Source organism: Cheilinus undulatus, linkage group 17, assembly GCF_018320785.1.
Source record: "Cheilinus undulatus linkage group 17, ASM1832078v1, whole genome shotgun sequence".
NCBI classification, from domain to species: Eukaryota; Metazoa; Chordata; class Actinopteri; order Labriformes; family Labridae; genus Cheilinus; species Cheilinus undulatus.
In genome coordinates, this window is record NC_054881.1 from 18888393 (window position 1) to 18911268 (window position 22876).

The 22876-nt window shown below is 37.5% G+C and overlaps 1 protein-coding gene across 5 annotated transcripts; it reads left to right on the top strand.

Moving 5' to 3' along the window:
* Window positions 1–438: 438 nt before the first annotated feature.
* On the top strand, window positions 439–22107 carry pip5k1ba (phosphatidylinositol-4-phosphate 5-kinase, type I, beta a). 5 transcript variants are annotated; one of them, XR_005993219.1, is made up of 15 exons: window positions 439–570; window positions 6659–6894; window positions 7205–7335; window positions 9652–9769; window positions 9876–10028; window positions 10958–11254; window positions 13988–14172; window positions 14466–14546; window positions 16341–16389; window positions 16472–16556; window positions 16640–16780; window positions 16863–16953; window positions 17780–17876; window positions 19330–19839; window positions 20929–22107. XR_005993219.1 is itself a non-coding variant. In XM_041811460.1 (15 exons), exons 2-15 carry the CDS (start codon window positions 6820–6822, stop codon window positions 20979–20981), a joined length of 1599 nt encoding a protein of 532 aa, XP_041667394.1. In that variant the 5' UTR covers window positions 439–570; window positions 6659–6819; the 3' UTR covers window positions 20982–22107. The 5 variants fall into 5 exon arrangements, 4 of the variants coding, with proteins under 4 accessions (XP_041667394.1, XP_041667395.1, XP_041667393.1 ...); XM_041811460.1 differs by having other exon boundaries at window positions 19330–19372; XM_041811461.1 differs by having other exon boundaries at window positions 19769–19839.
* The last annotated feature ends 769 nt before the right edge of the window (window positions 22108–22876 follow it).

Sequence of the window (22876 nt, forward strand, 5' to 3'; positions counted from 1 at the left end):
TTTTCTGTCCTCTGTTGTCGATGGCTTCAAGCCTACCCACGTTTTAACTTAAATTCAGAAAACACGTAGCTTCATAATATTTACTTGTCTATATAGTAACCAATATTCTGGTATCTAAACTTAAACTTTCAAGGTTTCTTAAACTGCTTTACCAGTTAGCAAATCAATAACTTACAGGACTTATGGCTGATTACAGTTTACACATCAAAAAAGGGAACATTTTCAGTGTGCAATATCATTAAAAATGCTTTAACTTTTGACATGCAATCTCAATAAACTACCTTAAAAGCCACTGTAACACTTGTATTGAAGTTTAAAATTTTGTCGCCCCATCTGCAAAAACTTAGTCTGACTCGTCATGTAGTTCTGGGGAATAATACCACAGGTAGGTGGAGAGAGAGAGAGAGGAAGTGGTGAGGATGCTCGTCAGTCGTTGCAGCATTTCAGTCTTCCCTTCACCACACTCACTCAGTCTGTCACTGAGCTGATGTCGGACAACAGTGAAGTGTCATCAGCATATAAAAACCATCCTGCATTCAACGCCATCTTCATACGACCATGTCTGATAAGGTAAGAGCGCTGAGACCTTATATTTCTACTCAACACAGCCTTTGTTCTCTAACTACAGATGGAACCACCATCTAACTTTATGTCTGTGCATCAGTGACACTCAGCTGTAAGGAGAGTTTTCATCTCCTGTCACAAATAACTAATAATAATAATAATTTAGTGTTGAACACCTTGTACAGGTTGTGTTTCTGTCAGGAGGAAGATGATCTGTTGATGGTATCAAAAGAGGAAATCAGCCACACTTCCCTTGAGTCAGACAGAAAGTAAAATGTCGACAATAAGCTGGGAAGGCTTGTTGCATCATTTACATGTATTCAAAGCAGCTGCCGTATGGATGTCAGTAGAATGAGTGCAGGTTTAAATATTCACCTGAAAATACATATAGGTTACATAACACTTTACACATGACACGTCTGAACAAAAGCTTTTAGTATATCATACTTTCATAAAGGTTTAATGTTTGTTTTTGTAGGGACTTTCTCCACAGATGTCAGTAAAACTCTATGGTAACTGAGTCTATGGGGTTGACAAGCTGGGCTGCTTTTTTTTTTTTTACAGAGAAGTGTCTCTAATTTTCACTTTATTTTCATTGAATAATAGTAGAAACAAGGCAGACAGTGTAACGGCTTTTCCGGTGGTATTTAAGACATTATTCATGTTTCAGAAACTTACTCATACCAGTAAACCAAGTAACAATAACAAGGTACTACTACATGATGAGGGGATGCTTACAGGTGTGTGGTGAAGGTCCAGTATGAGTCCCCCTTAAATTTACCATGACTGCTGCTCCAAAATCCTTAACAAGTCAGAGTTTCCTGCTTAATGTCACAGTTAAGGCGGCCATCATCACATAGGGCCATTTATGATGCAGTGTCAGGTACAGTGTTGTACTGATAGTAGAACTTTGAAACTGCAGAAGAACAAAATCTTAATTCTTCAACAATTTCAAAACTGAGAGACCTCCCACATAATAATAATGACAGATTTAACATTTTTAGGCAGCCAGAGTCAAGCTCGACACATGTCAACATGTGTGTCGCTCTGCAGCCAAGGTCAAGTTCGAAAGCATCTCTTTTGTCAGGGCCTTTTCGCCCCTGGCATTACACCCAGAGACCACCAGCGGTTTTCAGGTTCTTGGGACTTCCACAGCATGATTAGGGGCTTGTGGCAAACCTACTACTCACTCAAACAGTACTGGCCACATCAACCTTTTACTTTGCCCTGAAATTGTGGACTTAATTTATTCAGTAGATTATGTTCCCATGCTCCTAGTAAAATGAAAAGACATCCAGAGTAGGACCAGGGTTGTGTCAACCCTCATCCTCACTTTATAGTGCCTTCAGGCAGGCTTACTCACCACATCTACACCATGCCTCAAAGTTCTGCACAGTACTGTATGAATTCAAAAAATCCTTTGCCAGCTCAGTTGTGCCATAACTAAGATATCTGCTGAGAATAATTAATTTTCTATGGACAAATTTAGCTCCTACAACCTTGAATTTCTCCTGAACTGGCTCATAAAGTGCCTATAAAAAAGTATTTATCCCCTTCGATATTTTACCCTTTTATTTTATAAATCAATCATGGTCAATATTTTTTGACATTTTTTATTTTATTTTTTTTACAAAAAACCTAAAATATCAAAGTCAAAACTGATTTCTTCAAAGTAATGTAAGCTCAATAAAAACATGTGAAGTAAAATACATCATAACAAACTTTCACCTCCTTTAAAGTGACTGATCTAATTCAATAGAAGTCCAGCTAATTCGTGCTAGAAGTCTAACAATTGGTGAAATTGCGATCACGTGAGTACAGTGAATTTGTCAAGTGATTGTAGTATCGCAACACTCTGTCTGGGGGGTCCAGATACTGGTTAATCAGTATTCCTGGCTACCATTACACCATGAAGACAAATGAACACTCCAAGAAACTCAGAAAAAAAGGTTTTTGAAAAAGTATAAGTCATGGAATAGGTCCAAAAAAATGTCAAAGCCATTAAACATCCCCTGGTTAATGATCAAGAAATGGAAGGAATATGGCACATGTGTAAATCTTCCTAGATCAGGCCATCCTCACACACTGAGTGACCATGCAAGAAGGAGACTAGTGAGAGAGGCCACCAAGACACCTTTGACTACTCTGAAGGAGTTACAAGCTTCATCAGCTGAGATAAGAGAGACTCTGCATACAACAACTGTTGGCCGGGTCCTTCACCAGTTAAAGCTTTATGGGAGAGTGGCAAAGAGAAATCCACTGTTGAAGAAAATTCTTTGGCGTGATGCAACCAAAATGGTGTTTTTTGGTCATCAGACAAGATGCTGTCGCCATCCCCACAAACACAGCATCCCAACTGTGAAGCACAGTGGTGGCAGCATCATAGTGTGGGGATGTTTCTCAGCCCTGGAAGGCTTTTGAAGGTAGAGAGTAAAATGAACATGGCAAAATACAGGAAAATTCTGGAGGACAATCTTAGTCAGCATGGCTGTTTGTTTGGCTTCCTCCTTTGGTCAGCCTGCTTCCTGATAATCTGCCATTCCATTCTACATAACAATCCTGCTTATGCCTGCTCCACTGTCCTTAGTGTTCACCCCACACAACAGGATTTTTGATCATAAATGGGAGGATAATCTTCAGAACCAGGCCTTTGCTGACTTTAGAAGAAGTTGATGATTTTATATCTAATCCCTGTGTCGATATACTCCCTCAGTGAGGTCAGGTTTTATTAATTGCCTGTATACATAAATCTATATAAAGGTAACTTACCAAAATATGCAGTTCTATATTTGTAGAGGTTTCCTCTGATAGGATTTGAGCCTTTAACCCAACATACTGTAGTTTTTATTTTTTTAGATGTAAAAAGTAAATCATTATTTATTAATCCAGAATAACATAAATCCAGCTAATCTGTTTTACTATGTAGAATTGCACAAACAGTTTAATCCAGCATGTTCTCATTTACTCTGACCTAGTCGGTCACATTGTTTACTTTCTTGATATAAAGCACACTCAAAATAACCTGCCAAAGAATCTGCTGTATCTAAAAATAAATGACCCCAATCTCTACTGTAAACACAGTGAAAACAATCTTAAACAGCTGTGTGATCTCTTGCATTTTTGTTCTTATATAAAAACACTCAGAGAACTGTGAGGTAAATTCTTCACAAACAACTTTTCCCTTCATGACTCTCATGACGTTTCATTTTCTTAGGTCGGACCACAAAACCACATCCTGAAGCGGTTCTTTAAATAAACATGGTGGGGCTTGTCTGTTGGGATCTCTGCAAGAGTTTGCAAAGTTGTCCCCTCAAGTTCAGTCAGTACCTCATCAAAGAATTTACTCAGGCCGTTCATAATTGTTGAAATGTTGCAGATTACTTGCATCAATTTATTGTTATATAACGTTAATGCATAAATTATGCTGTCACCTGTTATTTACTCAAGGTTAAATAAACCAAACTACAAATTCAATTGCATTTTGTATAACTAGAAGGTAATAGGGCAGCCAAATAATCAATTTTAAAATAATGATTAGTATTGAATATATTAGCCAATCATGATTAGTCCCATTTTTTAATGCATGTTTGGGAATGGGAAGAGTCAGCCGCTAGTTATGAGAGTGGCAGCTGGATTTCTATGGGCACCTTGTGCATTCTCCTGGGCGTGATCCAGGTCACCGCGTACTGGGTGCCTGGGATGTGGTGGGCTGGACCAGACGTCGGGGTGGCCGGATTGGGTATTGGTCTGGGGCATGCCTGAGTGATGACCATCAGGAGACCAGAGCAGTACAGGGCCAAGGTTGACGTGGAAAAGTACCAAACCGGCATATGCTCCCAAATCTGACCTGGCCTGCACTGCTAGTCTGAAACCACATTTTAAAGATATGACACTGTTTAACAATGTTATACTATTATGCAGGAGTGCATGTACAAAATGACTAGTTGATGTCCATTGATTCCAAACATTTTAGGAGTTCAGATTTAGCTGCAATCTGAGTATCCCAGTTAAGGTTAACAGGGTTAACAGTCAGGATCTTTTGGATTGGTGTAAGGTTTGTTACAGGTGAGTGTTGAGATATATGAGTGCAAAAACAAATAGATCATGTTGAAAGTGGACCCTGCTGATCACAACATTGAAATCCTGTTCTTATTACCAAACTGACAAAATCATACCAACTTCTTCTCACATTTAATACAATACTGCAGAGTAAAAATATACTATTTAATATTACACTACCTTCTAACAATCTCTGCATTTTCATAAATATATCTGACATCATTTATTTTGATTCTACTTTTCCACTTCACGCCAAACAAACCTATTCTTATGTAACTTACAGGAATAAGAGACAGCCACTTTTAGGGAGTCAAAACTTAAAATTAGTTTTTTAACATGTTTTATGGTTTGGAATGTTGAGGTCCCTTTGAGACCAATTAAATATAGTTTTTTTGGCTCTAGATGATGTTTTCTTCGTGTTGAACTGTTTTATTTTATCAAAATAATGTATAAATTTGTTTGTATTTTCCATGTAAATTTTGTGTTTTAAATAGCTAGAAAATAGTGCATTCAGACTTTCAGATGAGCAAACATTTAGAGAGCAGAATATCTCCAGATCCTAAGTTTGGACAAAGCCCTGCACCACATGCTTAACACTTCAGGCTCTGCCCCTGCAAAAAAACGATGCTTTTTTCCCAGTAAAAACTAATTCTTCACTATTCATTATTCGATAAACTATCTGGTAATAAGGTGCAACTGTGATTGTACCAGAGGACATGATTTTTGATTGCAATTACAATATAATAAGTAATTGGCATCCTGAGTATTCGTTTGGTTATAATAAGAGAATAATGATAGTTCTGAAGTGTGCGTCTCCCAACTCAAAGCATACAAATAAAGTAGCATTAAAAAATGTGAAAAGCTGAAGGTTTTACAGTACTGCTTTTAAAATAATTTTGTATTTTCCAAAAAGTAAAAGATCTTTTTGAAAAAAAAAAAAAAAGATCCTTCTATAAAGTGCAATAGTGGCATTATTGTAAACATAAAGGCCTTTCTGCAGACACATTTGTAAACCTTTAAAGAACATTCATAATAACTTCAGCCTTTTATGCGACTATATAATTGCATAGTCTGGCATCACAATTGCAATTTTATTTTGAAAGAAACGAGGCACTTCTAATAGAGCAAAAGTCACATTAAGTTAACCATGGAAAGAAGAACTTGCTATGGACAGAACACTTGCATGGTGAAATTGTTAAATATTTGATATCGCAAGGGAGATTGCTTTAGTTTTGAAAACTTTGAGAAGTTTTCAGCTGCTGCATGCCATTAACTGCAGGACAAAATGACACAGGATCTTTTGGAATGTAATGTATTACTGCTGAACCTTAATCACATCACCCTTAACACAGTAAGGCTGGCAGCCTCAGTGAATAACTTGAGTTTTAATGGTTGCAAGATTTTGATTTTGTGGATTAAACATTTAAACTTTTCTTTAAAATATACCAAGTGTAACCATTAACATCATTCTTGGGGTTTCTTCTGGCTAACATGAGGAAATTCTATTTTTTATGTAGTTAAATGACTACATAGACTTTCAATCTATACCCAGATACTGACATCATGTTACAGCAAAATAAGCAATATTCCTGCAGCAGCAGCAATCATTACAGTGATTAACTTGTGAAATGCTACAAAATTGCAGTATTTTGTTCTCTGTCATCATTCTAGGTATTCTTAGGGGAACATAATACCGTATGTAAACAAGAAGGTGCTGAGGTCCTTTGTGTTCTGTTATAAAACAGGAGAATTTGGTATGTAATCGTTTCCAATCCTTCTTAATGAGGATCAAGGGTCGTTGTGAGGGATTCAGGAGCTCAAGACTCTCTGAAAACACTGCTGGTTCTCACAACTGAGCAGAGCCTAGGACGGAAAGGTCTGCTGACTGTACAGCTCTGTGAGTTACATGAATGTTTGAAGTCAGGGCATTTAGAAATGTGGAAATGTTTCCCTGTGAAAGCTGGGGAGCAATCATAGCCGTGCAGTTTTTCTGAGCTGTGCAGCATTACATGTTGTCTCTTTACCTTCTCAACAGGAGTGGAGGACCTGGAAAATGAAGTCTGATTAGAGCCCATTTAAGGTAAATCACAGCGTCTGGTCGGTCATTGCTGAGCAGAAACGAGGAACTATCTCAGCTTCACCGCTGGAGGAAGAACATCCGAGCTTCCCTCTGGTCAAGTTCTCTCTGTATGAAAAATGTCGTTCTCCTCCACCCATGACAGTATGGGAAGAGGAACCAACACCTCTAAAGCGCCAAAGGATCATAAAAAGGTAAATATAGTTCTAATAATGATCATGGGACATCCTCTGTTTGAACCACAATTATTTCATTTTTCCCTACAATCAGAGCTATGAATAATCATGTGAGAGTAGTTTGCATTATGTAAACATAGGACTGCACAATAAAGCATTTATCAGACAAGATTTACTCATAAATTTACTGTACATGTGAAGGTCTAAGGGTCTAAAATATCCTGAAACCCATCCAAGACTAACTCAAATATTACAGTTTAGTGATTTAAAGAAACTAGTTTATGTCCTTTATTTGAACTGTTTTTATCTTCCCTATGGTGTTATTTAGCTTACGCCAGCTGCTCTGAAAGGAGCCATCCAGCTGGGCATTGGCTATGCTGTTGGAAACCTGAGCTCCAAACCTGACAGGGATGTTCTCATGCAGGACTTCTCTGTGGTCGAGAGTGTTTTCCTGCCCAGGTAGGCTTCTTTCTACACTTTTTGTTGGTTGACATGCTGATGTACATTATATAATCCATTTTTGAAAATGTTGAGAATTTTCACCTAAACTCCAAAAATGAAAGCCCTCGTGTCAAAATTAAAAAATTTAAGACTACATAGCAATCTGCTTTGTTATATACTATAATGATAGGCCAGTTTGTTACCTTGATAGTTTTTTTTTTTTTTTTAGTCTTTCTGATCATTTATTTATTTACTTATTTATCACACAATAATAAATAAACATTTCCACCAAACAGTACAACCATGCATAACAACTGACCCCTGCTGTGCACATAGATAGATACCAAGCAGTCCAGGCTTGTTTATTCATCTTAATTTATTTCACTCCTAATATCTATTCAGTAGATTAATTCACATGTACTTTTTCCATTTACATTATTTTAATATATTGTACAGAGCAAATAGGCCTATTAATAGACAGTAAAACTGGATTGCTAGGTAGGCTTTATCTTGACAGGAGCACTTTTATTTTGAAATGTTTAATTTTCTCATTGAAACATATGATTTTCTTTTTGGAAGTTAAAGGAATAAAAAAATGGACATTTTTGTCCTTTTATTCTGTTTTCCCTTTTTAACATTTTTGTGACTGAGAAAAAAAATGGAAAACAACTTAGGTTTTTTTTTTTTTTTTTTTTCATTTTTTTCCATTTTTTATTTAAGATTAGGCTTGTTTCAACCAGGAAATGGAACTGCCCGAAAATGCACTGGCCTTTCAGGGACTGAGGTTTGCATTTTAAATGAAAATAAAGAGTCAAGAGTGAATGACGTAACTTTAACATAGAGTTTAATCGTTCAAAAAGTCTCTGGGGAGGATTCCTGGAAGGCACAAGCTTGGGGTTACATGACTTGAAATGTTTAAAAATCAGCAGTCAAGTGATAAAAGTCAAGTCCACTTCAATTAGACGTTGATGATATCGTGAATAATTCCACAGGAAAAGGTCTATGCAAACCCCTAGTCCAAGCCCCTCAAAAAGCCCAAACATGTCTTCCTATCAAGCAAGTTCTAGTTCAGTAGATCCAAAATTTTTCCTCCCATTCTCTCTTTCCTGTATCTCCTCAACTGTCCTATCAATTATGGCAAAAATACCCCAAAAATAATGTTATAAAGGAATGTTTTTGTAGAAGAAAAACTGCACCAATAGTGTGCATAAGTTTTAATTTCATAAGTTCCATCTGGTCTACAGACGTTTTAAAATAGTGGTGAGTTTGAGTCATGATGCTCTGAGAGCTGATGAAGCGCTGTTGGCTATTTGGGTGTCTGTATTTCAGATTCGAGTGTCCTTTCGTTTTCTGGCTTTGCTTCCTGAGGAAATGATGCTTCAAAATATCTTGTTCCCTTGCTATGAATGTTTTTAGCTAAATGGAGATGTTAATATTAGTCTTTACCTGGGGCCTCCAAAATGTAATTTAGTGCAAATTTAGCCAGGCAGTAAAGATTTTAAAGTTTAAAAAAAAATCCAGTTTGAGTTGAATTAACACAAGAAACTGGCTTTTTTAAAATGTCATTAAAAAATGTTCATACAGAGGGAGGAGCTCAGAGCACAGACAGCTCCCACTGCGCTTTGCTCTCCTGCGCTTTCACAGTGCCGTAACGCAATGTGAATTTACAGACCATCAATATTGCACTCTTTCTGAATCAACATGAATATCTTCAGTGATGTTGGAGCTTTGTTATGGTGCTGTTGAGGAAATGCACCCTGAAGGAAGACATAGCTACATGTGATATGAACAGATAAAAGGAATCCCAAGCAACCGTTACCATACTGAAAGTACTCTGATGTTTTGGTTTTTTGCTTGTTTACTGAAGAAACTTGGAAACACGAAGGCCCATTATTTCTGCATTTCTTTGTAAAGTACAAAGTAAAAGTTTGGCAATTTGCAGGGTTTTTTTTAAAATTGTTAAGAGATGAAGATAAGTTATGAACGGAAATGTACAGCTGGGTTACTTACTGTTAAGTAGTAAACCACAAATTTCAGCAATATTCTGTTTCCTCTGTGAATGATTTCACTCAGCATAACAGGAAAAGTACAAATGTTTCTAAAGAAAGACAGGTGGAGGTTTTCTGTTCGTGTTCCCAAGGCTGTGAGCTAAACTAGTGAAACATGATGTGGACATGATTAATTGATTGTTTTCACGTCCACATCATGTTTCACGTACTTCCCCCTGTAAAAATGTCATCTGTGGTTGAGGATAATGCAATAAATCAGCCATATTTCCACAGATATGCACTAATAGTTCTCTTATTCTACAATATTGTCTTCTTTGTTTTCCAGTGAGGGCAGCAACCAAACTCCAGCTCACCACTACCCAGATTTCCGTCTAAAAACCTACGCCCCGCTGGCCTTTCGTTACTTCAGAGAGCTCTTTGGCATAAAACCAGACGACTACCTGGTAAAGTTAGCCATCATTCTGATGCTGCATAACGTGACATGAGTTCCTGTGGATTTGATTGCCTCACCAGCTTTTGCTAATTCTGTTGCGTCACTCTGTGTTTCAGTACTCTATCTGCAACGAGCCTCTGATCGAGCTGTCCAACCCCGGAGCCAGCAGTTCCTGGTTCTACCTCACCAGCGACGACGAGTTTATCATTAAAACCGTGCAGCACAAAGAGGCTGAGTTCCTGCAGAAGCTGCTCCCTGGTTACTACATGGTGAGCTCTACCACAAAAACAAACTCCTACCATGCAAACATGCACATAAAAGGGTGTAAAAAACTGCTTTGAAAGCTGAAACTTGGGACAAAAATATGCTCTGTTGGTAGTAAACAGACTCAGTCATATACTTAGTATAGCTCACCAAATATTTTTTATTTCCCTAGTACTTGGTAACTACATTTCAGCATTCATTTACCAAAATTATACTTGTTGCAGCTCTTATAACACATAGCATGAATAAAAGAAATAAATAGAAGTTAGCCATTTGAATTCGCTACATATAGCTGCCTTTTTTTGTATCATATTTGATTTTTTTTATTTATCAGATTATATAAAAAGGGTTTTTAAGGAATTTATTGATCATGTTTATTAGTCAGAGGTCTCACAAAATTGTGTATCAAATATAATAAAATTGGCTTTAAAGGGTTAAGGATTTTTTTCAAGTCATCAGTTTTTATACCTGCTTAAATCTCCCTTAACAGCTATGGTTATATTTTAATTTAATTAATTTTATGTTTTCATTTTAAAACCCCAATCCCAAAATTTTGGGATTGTATCAGATGTAGAAATATTTGCTCATTTTGAATTTGATGGCAGCAACACATCCAAAAAAAAGTAGGGACAGGGCAACAGGCTTGGAAAGTAAGTGTTACTGATGAAACACATAAAGCATTTTGCAACTAATTAGGTTAATTAACAGGTCAGTAACATGACTGAGAGTCTCTCAGAAGTAAAGATGGGTAAAGATTCAACAATCTCACTCTTACAGCCATGTTCATCCCTTCAGATGTTTACAGTTATTTGATAGATTTATTGGTACCTGTCAGTTATTCTGTTTTGATATGCAAACAAGCAAAGAAATGCTTAAAAAGCAGCTTTTATCTAACTGATTTTATCTGAATTCAATCTATATCCTTTAACTGCAGAATCTGAACCAAAACCCAAGGACGTTGCTACCAAAGTTCTACGGTCTTTACTGCATCCAGTGTGGCAGCACCACCGTCCGGGTGGTGGTTATGAACAATGTGCTGCCACGTGCAATGAAGATGCACTACAAGTACGACCTGAAGGGGTCATCGTACAAACGCCGAGCTTCACGTAAAGAAAGGTCCAAACCTTTTCCTACCTTCAAAGACCTGGACTTCCAGGAGATGCATGAAGGCCTGCACTTTGACCATGACACCTACACTGCTCTGATAAAGACCCTGCAGAGAGACTGTCGGGTAGGTTTCACATGAGGCAGAACTGCTAAAATACTGTGTTTAAAAATGTTTCATAAATAAGATTAATGTATGGATGCTTTTTATATTTTAGTCAGTTTGGACGTTAAGCTACTACTAGTTAAAATGAGCCATTTGTCTCCCTGGTACAACTGAACAATGACACAACACAAATAACAGTTTAAATAGTTTCAATGTAGGTTTTAGTGTGGACTTCAACCATAACCTAAGACAGAGCTTAAGCATAGCTGGGGCAGCAGGCTGCAGTGTTACTGTAAAGTTGCTGTTGCTATATTAACAGTAATTTTGACCTCCCAAATGGCTTCACCTTTTCAGAAATTTCAACTTGCAGCTGGTGAATAATTCTCTTGTTGGAAACAGCTAGGGCTGCAAGCTGCACTAAAGGGCCCTCACACCCCACCGCACGTCAGGGTGTGTGGCAACTGCAGATGTATGGAAATAATTGGGTGTTTAGCAATCAGCTGTGCACTTTGCACTTTGTATATGAGGTAGTACTCCCTGTCAACAGTAGGTGGCATTATTACAGAAGAAGATGCTGATAGAGGTCGGGCTCATCAGCACAGGACTGATGTATTGTATTGTATGAAATGGAAAGATAATGGGACATATTATGTAAAAGTTGCTACTGGCGCCTTACAGTAGGTGGCCCTGAAGCAAAATGATTAATTTGGCATTTACATGTGTAGAGGGCCAGACCATAATCATACTTGTGAATTTTTAAGCAAATCAGAGGTTTCACATCAGAATTAGGCAAACTTCCTGTCAAATTGGCAAAATATCAAAATGCTTGCCATCAGCAGTAGGGAATCTTTGATAAGATATCATTGTTGTGGACAAATATTGAGTTGTAATCAAAATCTAAGTTTGATATACTCAAATCAATAATCGTAATAAAGAAATGGCCCAGTTGTGTCCTTTCCTGTGCCCATAGGTGGCACTATGGCGAAATGATAAAAATGAACCTTTGAATATGTAGAAGGGCAGACCTTCATCATACATATGAAATTTGAAGTACATTAAATCTCTCAGGTAAGGCACCTTTCTGTGAAACTGGCGAAATGCTCACCATTGCCAGTAGGGTGTTTATTAATAAAACATGTCCATGTTGTGGATAATTACTGAGGACTTCAGCTGAAAAATCTGAGTTTGATAGGTTCAGCAATGTAAGAAGAGAAAACAAATTACCTATTTGTGTCACTTCCTGTTGCCAGTCGGGGGCGCCATGATGATATGTTTGCAACCTGGCTGGTTCAGTACAATACTGTTGTCTTTCCAGATACTGCAGAAAATCAAGCATCTAACAAAATGTTTGAGAAAATCTTGTTTCTTCTGCCCATCAATATAACCAAAAGATTTTGAATACAAAGAAAAAATGCTGCTTATTTTCACAAGAAAAGTCAAACCAATTACCTACAGTTAGCCCTGTTGATTTTTTTTCACTCTCCAATAAATCGTGTACTAAAACCAGCTCATCATCACCACCTCGCCGCCCTTTACATTATACAACAATGACAGCATGTTTCTATAACACACGTTCACCTCGCTGAGCCTGGAGCAGTTACGATGACCTCATTAGCGCCTGCCTGTTATTTCATCTGACTGAAACAACAGTGGCCTCTTGATGGAGGATTAAAAGTGAAGCACCTGACTCATATGATCAGGCTCAGAGACCAGACTCTAGAGCACAAACTGGTCTATCAGAGAGCAGTGTTCTCCCGCTTTGCCTCAGAGTAATTCCTCTGTTTTTGTGTTAGGTAACGTAGTGGAAATTAAAGGCCGTCTTTGTTTACACAGGTTGTTTGGTCAGCAGGATTGGGACTTTTTAAGAAATGTACTTTGGTTTTTAGATCCTTTCTTGGCCTCTTTATGTGACAAAACTATAGCTGCTTTAAGAAAACATGACTGTGGATGGCTAAAACTAGAATGTTTTCCATCTTTACCAAAGTCTTTTTTTAATCGTATTAGTAAGATACTAAACTGAAATAAGAAAATGCATAAGGAATGTCAGGATTGTTTTTCTATTCACTGTATACTGTATTAACTTTGCAAAGCAGATGGATTTGCCCGTTTCCATGTTTTAACTTAAACAAGGCAGCAACGCTTAAAATACCAAACTAGAAGCCTTGAAAACCTCATCCACAAACTAAAGACCAGGAGTTCCCAAACTGTACCCTCCATTAAACTCTAACAGGGACCCTAATCTTGCAACATTTCTTGAATTCTTTGTACATTATGATGGCAAAAATCACAAATTAAGGACAATTCTCTTCGTGGTGTGTTTGTTTGCTTGCATGGGCTGCAGACGATTAAAGTGTACTGTGTTTGAGTAAGATACCAGTAATAAAAAATTTGCATATTGAAAATACACAACCACTAACTGCAGCATACTTCAGAATCCAGAAGTGTGAAATAATTACTGGAATAAGGTAAAGGCTTTTGGTCCATTTGGGAAAAATACACACATATATGCAATTCACTCAGATTACAGCAGATGGAGCAGTAATGCCCTAGAAGGACAATACGCAGTGTAAAGATGAATTCAGTCACTCACACATTTTAGCAACAAGATACAATTTTAACAACATCCTCTACTTGTAAAACAGATGGTAAGATTTTGATTAAAATTCACTTAAATGTAAACTATGTAATTGATGGTCATTCGTAGCTTCTTCTTAAAATTGATTTATAATATTAGCTTTTTGTGTCCCTTCCCAGGTCCTGGAGAGTTTTAAGATCATGGACTACAGTCTCCTGTTAGGTATTCACGTGTTGAACAGGAAGCCTTTGAGCAGAGGAAGCCGCTGTGACAGCAGGAAAGGGCAGAAAGTCCTCTACTCCACCGCCCTCGAGTCCATCCAGGGGAACACAAAGGGTCCCGACCCTGTGGCTGACGATGAAACGTGAGAGGAGTTTTTTAGACTACATTTTTATCAGTGGAAGAATACAGCTTATTTTTGTCTTTCTGGTCTCTTCCTGTTTGTTGGAGCATTCTTCCCCTTTTTTTCTGTCCTCTTGCACAAACTGATTTCCATTTGTCGAAATTTTGTCCTGTGTTGTTAAATTACATTATGAAATCAGAATGACTAAAATGTAAACACTGGTTTTAAAAAGGCCTATACTGCTTGTGGGAGAGCTTCAACTATCTTTCTGTAATTAAAGACGGTATAACTGAATTTTAAAATCATTTTTTCAGATTTGGAGGGATTCCTGCCAAACATAAAGATGAGAATCTTCTCATCTTTTTAGGAATCATCGACATCCTTCAGTCCTACCGGTAAGCTCAGCGTCAAAATAACACACCTTTTTGTGTTCATCTTTATTGTTAACGAAACACTTATTTCCTAAGATGGGGTGCTTTAGAAATGTTTCAAATCAGTGTTCAGTATTAAAGGTATAGATGGAAATTTTGCACTGAAATGTCTACATTAAAGTAAAAATTTGACTACACTTATGTTATTTATCTTATTGAATATTCACATTACATAATTTCCTTTGACAGTTTTTAAACCCAGGGAAATCTTTGATTTTTCTACACTTCAATTATTTAGCAGATACCTTAGTCCAAAATGACATACATCTACCCCTGATCTCCAACACCCAAGTCCGTGATATAAGCCACTCATCTATCCAGTGGTGTCCTGATAGGTTGTGTCCCATCTGCCATGACATACAAATGTTTATCCTTGCCATGTAAAAAACAGATGTTATGTCAGACAGCTGCATATGGCCATAGTCAGTTTTACCATTTGGCAAAGGTAGGCAACTGCCTGAGGCCTCATGATCCAAGGGGCCTCAAGATATAGTGATATAGTTATGCACATTTTAAATGAGTTACACTATATGGACAAAAGTATTCAGCCATCTGGTCATTAGGGGCTGTAATGATATTGTATTCAAATACATGTGGAGTTGTTCATCGAGTTGTTACCCTTCTTGCAACTAGAACAACTTCCACTCTTCTTGGAAGGCTTTCCACAAGATTTTGAAGTGTTTTTGTGAGATGTGTCCATTCATTCTGTAGAGCATTCATGAGGTCAGGCACTGATGTTGGACAAAAAGGTGCTCAATGAGGTTGAGGTTTAAGGCTCTGTGTGGGCCAGTCAAGTTCTTCCACACCATAGTCATCAACGCATGTCTTTATAGTCCTTGCTTTGTGCACTGGGACACAGTCATGTTGGAATAGAAAAAGTCCTACCTAAAGTGTTGCCACAAAGTTGGAATCATAGCATTTCCCAAAAATGCCTTGGAACTCTGAAGCATTAAGACTTTTCTAAACTGGATATAAGGGGCCTAGCCCAAACCCTGGCTAACAGCCCCATACCATTATCCCTTCTCCACCAAACTTCACAGTAGGCACAGTGCAGTCAGGTGATGGTCTCCCAGCATCCGCCATCCCAGACTTGCCCATCTGACTACCAAAGAGAGAAGCGTGTTTCATCACTCCGCAGAACACGTTTCCACTGCTCCACAGTCCAGTGCCAGTGTGCTTTACACCACTACATCTGAGGCTTGGTGGACTTGGTGATGTGAGGCTTGTATGCCGCTGTTTGGCCATGGAAACCCATTCCATGAAGCTTTTGACACACAGTTTTTGTTCTTACATTAATGCAAGTTGAAGTTCAGAACTCCAGCTACAGAGTCAGCAGAGCATTGGTGGCTTTTACGCATCATTCACCTTGGCAGTGCTTGACCCTGCTCTGTGGTTTTACGTGGTCTTCTGCTTTGTGGTTGAGTTGCTGTTGTTCCTAAATGCTTCCACTTTCTATAAAATTTCTTACAGTTGACTGTAGAATATCCAGACCATCTTATTGCAAAGATGGCATCCTTCACAGTGCCATGCTTGAAGTCACTGAGCTCTAGGCTGATTTTACTCACCTGTAGCAACAGGTCTGATTGAAACAACTGAATTCAATATTTAACAGGTGTGGCCAAATACTTTTGTTCATACATAAAGTGTGTATTTTATAACTGCGCCAACTGATAAAGATATCTAGTAGTGTATGTGGTTGTTACTGTATCAGACTCAAGGATTTGGTCAGTGAGATGTATTTTTAATTGTTATTTTCAGGTTTATTAAGAAGGTTGAACACTCCTGGAAAGCTCTGGTGCATGATGGGGTGAGTAACTGCATATCCTCTTTGTCTGCAGGCCTACATTTGTATCATATTCATACATATCTGACAGTTTTTTCTTTTTCAGGACACTGTTTCAGTCCACAGACCGAGTTTCTACGCCGACAGATTTCTGAATTTCATGGGCTCAACTGTGTTTAAAAAGATTCATCGTAAGTCATCACAGAATCATAAATAACAGGATTCTGCCGGTCATATATTTTACATTTTAACATGATTTCTTTGTGTTTGGAAGCTATAAGAGGGGCATCTTCAAAAAGGAAGAGGACGTCTTTCTATGCAGTGAGGTCAGCATCTCAGGAGTTGTTGACCACACGGAGGGAGGAGAAGAAGGAGGAGAAGAAGGCGCAGAGCATGGACAACCTGGATGGAAAATGTATGACTAAAACGTCTACTTAAACAATGCAGAGACAAGAGGAAATATAAGTTTCTGATACTGGATCTTCTCTTTGCAACAGTTTACACTTCCTCCAAGCAACCAGATCTGCTGCCGAGACCGACTGTGTCTTTTGAGTCTGACAAAAATGATGAAGAGGATCTGGACAACAGGTAATTAATGTAGGAATCACAACAGGATTTACATGTCAATATCATCAGGATACTTTTAAGATTTTGTATTTAGTTAAATTTAATTATTTTAATATACAGCAGTATATTACCCTCTTATACCGCGAATGATAATCCAAAAGAAAGTGTTTAAGTGTTTTGACCTTGACGATTACACTTTTTAAACATTTAAACTCAGCACCATCTAGTGGATTGAAACGTGCATTGCATTTATCAATGCAGTGTAAAGTGCTTAAGTGGAATTGCAGTATTGGATTGATAATTTAGATCTTCACATCCATCTTTTGCCACATATGTTAATTAGAAGTCACAAGATGTTAGGTAGAAAAAAGATATTAGTTCTCTGCTGTCAATTTTGTATGTGAAATAGTTAAAGGTCACATATTTTACCACTTTAAGACAAGTTTATATTGGTCTCAGAGGTCCCCGAAACATGCCTGTGAAGTTTGTTGCTGAAAAAACACTTCCGTATTGGATTTTTGCATGTATAAAAACCCCTCTGTTTCAGCCCTGCTCAGACTGAGCTGTTTCTGTCTGACTCCGCCCCTCTCTGGAAATGGATGTGGCTAAAAGGATGTGACTCTCCTGATCCTCATCTCAGCTGCCAGCTGAGGCAGTGTGAATGGATTTTTTCTGATTCTTGGGGGGATTGTGGACTGGTCAGGGGCACATATTTTTGCTAGAAAAGTGTATTTTTGCATGTCACACATATAATGCATGTAGGGTCAAAGTGATTTAATTGGAGGCCAGAAGGAATCAAGTATCCACATAATCATTATAATACCCATTCATTTATCTTTTATCCCAGTGAAGACCGACGAGCCTCCAGTTCAACGATCGCTCTGGACCATCCTCTGCCGTCCCTCAATATAAGCCAATCAGACTCTGAGCTGGACGACTACTTGGTATGAGTTTGTTTACTACATGAAATTGTATTTTTTTTTTTGTCTAATACATGGTGTTAAAGGATAATGTTGATGATGCTCTGCAGTTTTCCTATGCACCATAATTCCTTGAAATGCCTAGAGCAGTTCCTACATGGCTCATATGCCCACTCTGGGCTTTATTTACTGGAAAATGCAATACCACAAAGTGGTGAACAATCATTTATACCCTTTTTTATTTATTTTAATGAGTCTTAAAATTTTGATCAAATGTTTTGTCTTGCATTCAAGAGGTAAAAATTTTTTTTTGGTTGTAATTGAATTTTCATTAAATAGACCCAATCACTGTAATCTTGGATAAAATGATTAAAATAACTGCAATTACCATGAGCATACATAGGAGATAAATTACCCTATGCAAAATCAACAAATTGACTGTTTTAACTTAATCTACATTCTTAAATTCTGCAGATTACATTGAAAGAATTAAAATGTCTTCAAAGTTACATGTCAACAGTTTCTTAAAATCAGTGGTTCTCAACTGGTGGGTCAGGACCCTAAAGATGGTCGTGGAGTGGTTTTCAGTGGGACGCAATTAGTGGATTTTTACCAATTTATCCATATTTTAAAATTAATCTTAGATGATACCACTATCAAAACAGATATATTACTGTTTTTCAGGCCTAAAATGTCAGTCCCCAGAACACACTTAAAGTTTAACCCTTGAGACCCCAAGTCAATTTTTGCTTTTTGTCTTCTGTATCTAAAAATGCATGTAGAATCTCAACCTTTTTAAGCACCATCAAGTTATAGACATGTGTTTTTAGGACAGCCTGGACTATCAGAAAACGTGTGCTGCTAGGATGTCAGATGAATCTATCAAAAGTTATAGGGCCAGAAATAGCAAGTAAAAGAACAAAACAGAAACTGAATCTCATAGAACTTTATACAAATAAGACCAGATCAACAATGAACAAGACTTTTCACATGTGCATTAGTTCCTACAGGCCCTGTCTATTAGGAGAAAAAAACAAGCAACAGAAACTATCACTATCATTTGTCTGTAAAACCAATTCACATTTTTTTCTGTAAATGTGGTATTCCAGTGGGTAAAATGCACATGAATTCTATTTAGTCCTCTTTACATTATTTGGGCCATAGAGGACTACTTTTTACCTTTCCAAATTAGCAGATAACTACCTGGTTTCTTGTTGATCTTTGGCCGGCCCTGACTGGACATTTCAACCAAGGAAACAATAGAAGAAGAGATTGAAACACTGTAATTGGCATAAAGGCTAACAGGGAGCTGCTGTCTTTAACTTCCAGTGTCAAAATGGAGGACTGACAGCAGCAATGCTGTTTTTCATCACAAAAACATAATAAATAGTCATACTATTAAGGGTTTAGCAATGTGGATTTGTAGTGTCAAAGTTAATAAAGTCTGTGCTTTGTGCCTGGATTCAAAATGTTCTAGAAGGGATATAAACGCCAGGAACTGTCTGTAGATCAGCCAAAAGGTGAGGTTCTGATCACAATTTACTCCATATTGATCTATCATGTAATGTATGCATTCGTGTCCTGCATAAGCCTCTCTAATGATGCACATCTTAAACACATTCATTCTGTCCTATATCTTTGTTCAGTCATATGTTTTGTTCAATCTAAGGTCCAAACTACAACATTTGTCATTGAAAAACCCAGAGTTTTGGGCTGTGAATTCTCATAAAGGAGGTGATGGTAGTTCCTAAGGCTACACCAGTTGAGATCCACTGCTTTAAATTCTTCTCACAGCCTGTTTGATAAACTATAATCAAGTAAAAGAAAAGTTCAGAGGTAATCACTGGTTGTACTGGGGTATTGGGAGCATCATTCATGATGGATCCAGGGGTCACTGGGTGTTTCTGCATTTTCAGCATCACACAGTCTCACCCAGGAGACCCAGCTGGAGTTGAATGGTCGTTTTTCTCCCCAGAATCCATAAACTGTAAGCAGCATGTGACATTCTTTAAACTTTCTATAGGATCTGTCTTTTAGATCAACCAAAAAAAGCACAGCACTCCTTATGATCTCCCTGTTTTCAAACATGTAGAACAAAGGAAGTGTATCTAGGACACCTCACTTTGCATTTCATGCTTACACCTTCCTGCACGTCATTCGCTGCCGTCCCAGCATGCTTTGTTTTCTCAAATCCTGAAACTTTCTTCTGCTGTGACGGGAGGCCCCTCATGCATCCTGTGACGTCTGAACTGTGTGACTCAGCGGAGTCCTTTTCTTCTGCGCTCCTCCCTTTTCAGTCTGAGAAACCTCCATGAATCCCCTTTTCTACAGTACTTCTCTTACATAACCAATAAATCCCCATTCAGGCTTATGTGGAGCTTTTCTTTAGCCCCCATTAAGCAGTTCTACTCCGGCTCTGTAGACGTCTGAGTTAATCTAATCTTAAAGCCTCTGAGAGAAACAGAGGGAAAGGGAAATATAGGGCTTGGATTTGGCTGTTTAAAGATGATCTGCATGTTAGCTGCTGTTTTTAACCTCCTGCCCTCAGAATAGAACTTAGTCCAGTCTGGATTATTTGGCCGCAGGCTTTGTCCACTCCACATCATTGTTAGAGGTTATTTGGAGGATTACAGTGGCATATTTGCATCCAAATATGCCACTGTAATGCTTATCTGCCAAATGCATGTGAGGCACATGTTTACTGCTCTTCTTCCTCTGCTTTTTGACTCAATTTCATTTTGAAGTGCACTCTTTTTAATCACCATCTATGAATGGTTGATTTGCTTATTCATACAATGAAAATAGTGAGGCTTTAAAACACAAGAAACAAGAAATTAAACCAAGACTACTAAAATATTATGTCTAATGTTATTTCAAAAACTTAAAGATAATGAAAAAAGATACAAAAGCATTTTCTGTACATTATTTCCTGAAAATATGCTAACATAAAGGCCTCTTGTCCATGGTTGACTGTAAATATTCTGGTTTTAATGTGTTGATCTCACCAAATACTGACATCAGATACAATCCTTTGCTACCTTAATGACAAAGAAAAACGATACGTTTTGTTTTCTAGTGAAGAGAAAAGCGCAATCGTTCCTTTTCGGCTTCCTGGACTTTTCACAATGATGATCCGACAGCACCGAGACATCAGGGCTGTGTCAGCATCAGCAGAGCAAATGCCGAATCAACTACAGAACAACAGTCATCATTTCATCACTGTGATTATCACAGTGTGCCTTTGTGACTCTCTTCTAGAAACAAAATGTGCTGAATCACTGGTATGTAGAGATGACTGTGTGGTACTGAACCGCTAAAACACTATGATATTATGTCTGTGGAAGTTCTGAAACTCACTGCTACTGAAAGTTTTAGTTGTACTCTTGGATGTCTGATTATCTGTAAAAATGTTCAGAAACTCCTCAGAGGCTGGATCTCTGAGGAAAGAGTTTGTTTTGTTACTTAATCAGTGGCAGGAGAAATAATTATTTGCAGTTATTTTTTTAATCAGATGAATGTATAGCGCTTTGTTGACAATACTATGGTTGAAAGAACTTTAATGAAAAAAGTCCATTTTTGATGTGCAACATGATCAGGTCTGTTGTATGTTTAGTAAAATCTTAGTTTGCATGAAAGGAACATGTTGATGTGATGCTACCTAATATGTTTTTATATAGAAATGTCTTTCAAAATGACTACTTTTTACCCTCAGTTTCCTCTTAAATGAATATAAAGGCCTATTTGTTAGAGAATGTAAATTTCATTTTTAAGGGTTTTATTGAAATTTTTGCCTTTTACAAACTATTTTTCATCCTTCGATGATGACCATACTGTATGTATGTAATCCTATGTATTCTGTTGTCCATATGCCTTCAGAATTATGAAAAAAAATCAGTGCTTTGAGGAGATTGGATGACTTGCAACTACTGAATTGCAGTACTTTGGACTTTGTGCAATAAAACTATTACATTCTTGTATGTCATTCACTTCCTGAAAGTTATGATTTGTTTTTTAGGTGTATCAAACTTTGAAGTAATAACAATAAGCAGAAAAATACTATAAGTTCAGTTACAATAACCAAAGACATACAATATGCAAACATCACACAAGATTATCTCAAAAAAAAAAAAAAAAAGGAGATCTGTCTCAAAATTGTTGAATTATGCTTGCAGATAAGTCTATTTGGGTTACATTTTTGCTATCTACAATAATAAGCATGTGATTGATAGAGTGATAAAGACTGAGTATTTTCCCATTTCCTGTTTTGTTTTGTTTTTTTTACATATTCGTCACACTTACTTTTTAAGATCATCAGACAAATTTTAGTATTGCATAAAGATAACCAGAGTTATCTTACAATGTGTCATGTTGTTGCAGAATACTTTATTTGGTGCTGGACTTGTATAGTAGAGCGTCAGCAGCCAGAGGCAGACATTTATTTTTTGGATTGGTTTAGAATTATTGGCCATTAATATTTAAAAAAGAAGGCATGTATTTATGCAGTTTTTAAGAACAGTCTTGAATTGTGGATCTTTGGCTATAAATGTTGGGAGGGTGGGGTCCAACCATCCAAACCCCCCTAGCAACAGACCTGTTATTTGAAGAGAAATATAGACAATTCTCACTCACTTTGTCATAATTTATTTAGACACAAGGTGGCGTAACTGTGATGCAATACACCATAAAGAGGCTGGTTGATTGTGACGTCTTTCAGGCTTAAAAGCATTAAAGAGTGATTAAATCATAACACACCAATTTTTCTTAAAAATAAAACAGTGTAAATAAATGTGCAGGTTTGGCCCAAGAATTTTATGGGCATTAAATCTATCAGAGCTCTTGAATTTAGGTTCATTTTGAATGTTCATTTGTGTTTTGAGTCACTCACTGAGTGTGAAGAAACTGCAGGTTTAGAGGATTAAGTTTAATCTGACTTGGAGGAAACATCCGCTGTGGCAAGTGTGACTACAATTTAAGTGCTACCAATGTTATTTTTCAATGCCAACATTTCTGAGGTACATCCTCTC